The 4,781-nt window shown below is 52.4% G+C and overlaps 1 protein-coding gene across 1 annotated transcript in view; it reads left to right on the plus strand.

The window, feature by feature from the left end:
• Nucleotides 1-4,091, plus strand: part of LOC127750177 (uncharacterized) — a 20,352-nt gene extending 16,261 nt beyond the window's left edge. Inside the window, exons 4-5 of the mRNA XM_052271046.1 lie at nt 1,141-1,289; nt 3,540-4,091. Coding sequence (XP_052127006.1) covers nt 1,141-1,289; nt 3,540-3,779 — 389 coding nt within the window. The 3' untranslated portion in view covers nt 3,780-4,091. The remainder of the gene's footprint in view (nt 1-1,140; nt 1,290-3,539) is intronic.
• The last annotated feature ends 690 nt before the right edge of the window (nt 4,092-4,781 follow it).

Raw genomic sequence — 4,781 nt, forward strand, 5'->3', positions numbered from 1 at the left:
CCCCCCTTCCTTACCAGTCGCGCATACGTGCGAAACGCTGCGCACGCAGCAGTTATCAATAGCGTCGCACTACCTCAAGGAGGCCGTGTTGACAGTGGGGGCCGCTGGTGCGGGTCCGACCGCCGCATGATCCCCTCATGTGACGCCGATTGGGGGGTGAGGCTAGGATGCGAAAGTCCCATTCGGCGAGGGACCATTAGGTCGGAAACAGGGATTTGCCCCGGCCGTCAGGGCCTGCTCCTTCCGCCCCCCTCTCCAATTAGACCAGGCATTTCCCAGCGGGGCGGGCCAACCTCGTGGCGCTGATATGACTTGCCGAACTCATGTCAGCAGGCCGGCCCCAGGACGACGTGACGTATGGATGGGCGTGAGCCGACGTGCGGGAGTCCCGGCTCGTGGCAGGTGTAGTAGACTCGCGAGCCGTCTCTCCTCGTACCTTATGCACTACCGCTTCTAGTCTGACCCAGGGTTGGGTTAAGAACGTTGGAGATTGCCCTCGGCGGTCCACTGTAAATGGGTTGGCGTCTTATGACGCGTCTTTGACGCCAAAATATTGGCGTCCTCTATAGAACGCCAAATTTTGGCGTCATAAGACGCCAATTCCGAGGGGGTTTTCACTCGGAATTTTCGTGTACAATGTATTACATATTACGTGTATTACGCGGTATTACGCCGGAGTTAAACAGGCTTTGCAACCAAAATTACACCATTTTGGAGCATATTTTCCTACTTTTATGTATTACATTACGCGTAATACCTAGTTTAGGTGTACAGTGTATTACGCAAGTGAAAACCCCCTCGGCCAATTCTTGGCGTCCAGTAAAAGAATTCAAAATTTGGCGTCTTTTAGGATTTGGCGTCATAGGACGCCAAAATTTGGCGTTCTATAGAGGACGCCAATATTTTGGCGTCAAAATACTCCAACCCATTTACGGTGTCTCAATGGGTTTGTTCAGTTTCGATTTCGACGGTTCTGTGGAGCGCGTCGTGTCGCAGAGTGTCCACCACGGCGACGACGGCGCGCTTCATGACCGTGTCCTTGAAACGTCGCGACAAACGGCGGGCGGACGTTCCATCCCAACTTGTTCTCCGTTCAATATCCGCTCATCTCTTCTCCCTCTGGCATGTCGCCGCCGACAGGCCTCATCGGTCCAGAGGACCCCGAGAGTCTGGACGCCGCCCTCAAGGTGACGGGCGTCTTCGAGACGGTGCACGTGGTCCCGTGGGGTGAGGCCCAGGGCGACGGCGTGCTGCACGTGGCCAAGCTCGACCCGGAGGAGCGCGCGCAGGTAAGTGACCGCCACACTCACAACCACGACCACCGCAACCACAACCACCACGACCACAACCACCACGACCACAACCACCACGACCACAACCACCACGACCACAACCACCACGACCGCAACCACCACGACCGCAACCACCGCAACCACGACCACCACAACCACGACCACTACAACCACGACTACCTCAACCACGACCACCTCAACCACGACCACCTCAACCACGACCACCACAACCACTACCAACGACCACAGCACGGCGCGTACCGGCAGCCCACGACGAGCGACCGACAAGCAGTGAGAGACCGGAATTAAGCGAAACGCACTACCGGCAGACGAGGCGGGCACAACATTTATGCAAATCGGCCGCACTTAATGTCAGTATCGTTACATCAACGAGCACGCGATCAATCAAGAATGTTATTGGGCGGGAGGTGTCCGAGCGCGTACACGCGTACCTAAAGCGAGCCATACGCGACGCGTACGGTGAGTATATAGCAAAGTGTAAAAGCACTCGGACCGAGTTGGACGGAACCGATTGCGTGCTAATGGAACCGCCCTGTAAAAAGCTTGCAAAGAACTGCTCTTTGCATTGCAAAGGATTTTGGAGCGTTGTAAAATGCTTTGCAGTGCGAACTAAATCTTTCACATTGCGAACTAGTTCTTCGCACCTTACGAAGAAAATAGTTTGCAATGCAAGCGAAATAGTTTGCAATGCAAAGTTCCTTACAATGCTTCAAAAAATTCTTTGCAAGAATTTTGCAGTGCGCGTTCAGAAACAGTGAAGAAGCTGAGAATTAACTGCCAGGTCGCAATATATGCAACAAATGGCGAGTTACTCAGTATACGCCTGTCTCTCACACATATACACACACACACACACACGTACACCATCGCAAACAGGTTCTCACGACAATTGGGCGAAGCGAACACCATCAGGAGCTCACACAACTAATTTTAAACACCCCTGGGCAGGGCGGGGGCGACCGCCTACCAACCTGTTTGTGTATTCGGAGCGCGGAGCACGCAAATGGCAAAGGACAGTCGCAGAGTCATTATTTAACACAGGACCCATGCCTGTTGCTGCTGCTGCTGTTGCTGCTCCCCGCAATTTGCCCCACATCAAATATCGAGGCGTCGGGTGATGCTTCGGTAGCGCCGCCGTGTCGCCGGCAGTAAACGTCAAGACAATGCTCGTCTCTAGGCCGGGTCTCCTCCCGTTCGGATCCGCGGCTCAAGGCCAAATCAGGAGACACAAGGCCGGGGAGGGAGGGTGCAGACAAAGAGGTTAGGCGGCGGGGCGGCGGCGGCGGCGCCATTTGACGCCAGCTCTTCGCGCCCTCCCCGTGAAACGTGCGCGCGACGTGGGGTGGCAGCGTGGCACTGGCGACCCACATCATGACAATGCACGCGAAGCGACATGACGTGAAAGATCGTCCAAGAAGACGCTATTATCGCGGCCTTGAGATTTGCGGCTATCGGTTGAAAGGAGAGGTATTATATTTCCTCCAACTTAAAAATGCGCCAATCAATATTGTAATTCGGCTGCTAGCGCGCAGGGAGAGAGAATTTCAGAGATGTAGAACAAAAAGGTTACTGATTGGTCGAGCCTTTACCCCCACTACTGGCGTGGACGAAAGATGCGAGAAGCTCTCGAGCAATTAATTGGGAACGTTTAAGTTCCACCGGTTATTCTTCTCTCTCGCTCCGTTAGCCGAAAGTACACTACCTATGGCGTCTAAATACATAGCAAAGTGCGGCTTTTCTCATCAAGCTACACCCGTTTCCCGTTTCGTCCATAAAAACTACACGAATGTTGAAAAGGTGCCTTCTCCCTGAAGAATAGGGTATTCCGCTGCAAGCCAACCGGAACCTAAAGAAGAAAACTACGACTGTTCGATCTGCTTCCCGCTGTGCGCTCATTGGCTGACCGACGTGACAAGGTCACCGTTGACCAATCAGCGTTCAGGAGGAAAGAGATCAGGCAGTTATGCTTTTCTTCTTTAGGTTCCAGTTGGCTTGCAGCGGAATACCCTATCCTATTGATTTGTAATTGCAAACGGATTGCAAACGATTTCCTTAAGTAGTGCAAAAAAGATCCTTCGTAATACAAACAATTCTTTACCAAGTATTTTCAGCGCTGAACCAACCACACGATGGCTAAAACTACTTTATTTTATTGCTTTTTTATTTGTCCCCTTCCTTTCTCGGTGAGCTGATTGTAACGCGCGGGTGTGTTTTTATCTCGGACAGAGCGTCATGCTGCTGGTGCGCCGCCTGCGCTGGCCCTCCTTCCTGCTGGTGCACGGCGACGACGTCGCCTCCGAGGACGTGGCCGGCGAGGTGTCGCGCCTCGCGGACCAGGACCCCGACGTGTGCGCGCAGCGCCGGGTGCTGAGCCTCGCCGAGGACACGCGCGGCGACAGCGACGTGGCCTGGGCCATCTCCAAAGGTGCGGCGCCGCCGGCGGAGGTTCTTTTCCTACGCCGGTAGTAGAATTAAGTAAGCCGGGCGGACGGGCGCAAGTGGTTTAATGGGGACGCATTATGCGAATAACGCGTCGGCAAACTGGCCCGGCAGCCTCATGTACAGCATGACGAGCGAGGGGCGCAAGTTTCGTCAGCCCACTCCTCCGCCCCCAAACGCGAGCACACAACTATTGTCTGCCAAATGCCAAAGGTGTGTGAGTCTAAATTCCATTTCCATATATCGGCCATGATAGGCGTCGCAGCCGCCGGCGGCCGGCTGCTCCGCTCCGAGGGCCCTGTTGAGCATGGCGAAAGAGGAAATGTGACAGACAAATAAAAGAAAATAAAGAAATGAAAACAAGAGGGGGGGGGGGTGAAGGTGAAAGGAGGCTTTCTATGAATCAAAAATCAGCATTTTGCTGCTATCACTCAGTGAATGTGTGGAACTCACCATCGACACCGAACGGGGCCCGTTGTACGCGAGATTATTCGCGGAGATTCGGCACTCGGTTTGGTTCAAAGCACCTCCTGGGGGCGGGGCCATTGGGAAAACCCCGCCGAGACGCAGAGGGCAGAGGACTCAAACAAATTTTGGTCAGTCCGATCGTTACGCAAACAAATTAGAAAAAAAAACAGGGGTCCGTAACTTAACGCATTAGGGTTATGCGTTAGTTATATAAATTAACGTGTTACGCATTAGAGTTATGCGTTAGTTATATAACGTGACGTTTATCAATATGCAGTAAAAGTTAAAGTTATGGGTCGTCAAAAATTATTCTGGTGCTAGTTGGAGCTTGTTCTGGCATTAAGAGTCTAACTCTTAAGTTTCATTGTATGGTCACAAGTTACAAGTTATACCTCTTAACGTTTCATTGTATGGTCACAAGTTATAAGTTATAACTTTAACGGATAACGTACCTCTAAAGGGGAGTTTCATGTTAAGTTACTGACCCCTGGAAAAAAACCCGTCATAGAACGCCCCATGATGATACAATTTTAAGATAGATGATACTTACTAATTCCCCCC

The sequence above is a fragment of the Frankliniella occidentalis genome, unplaced genomic scaffold, assembly GCF_000697945.3.
Source record: "Frankliniella occidentalis isolate FOCC.00 unplaced genomic scaffold, Focc_3.1 Scaffold147, whole genome shotgun sequence".
NCBI lineage: Eukaryota > Metazoa > Arthropoda > Insecta > Thysanoptera > Thripidae > Frankliniella > Frankliniella occidentalis.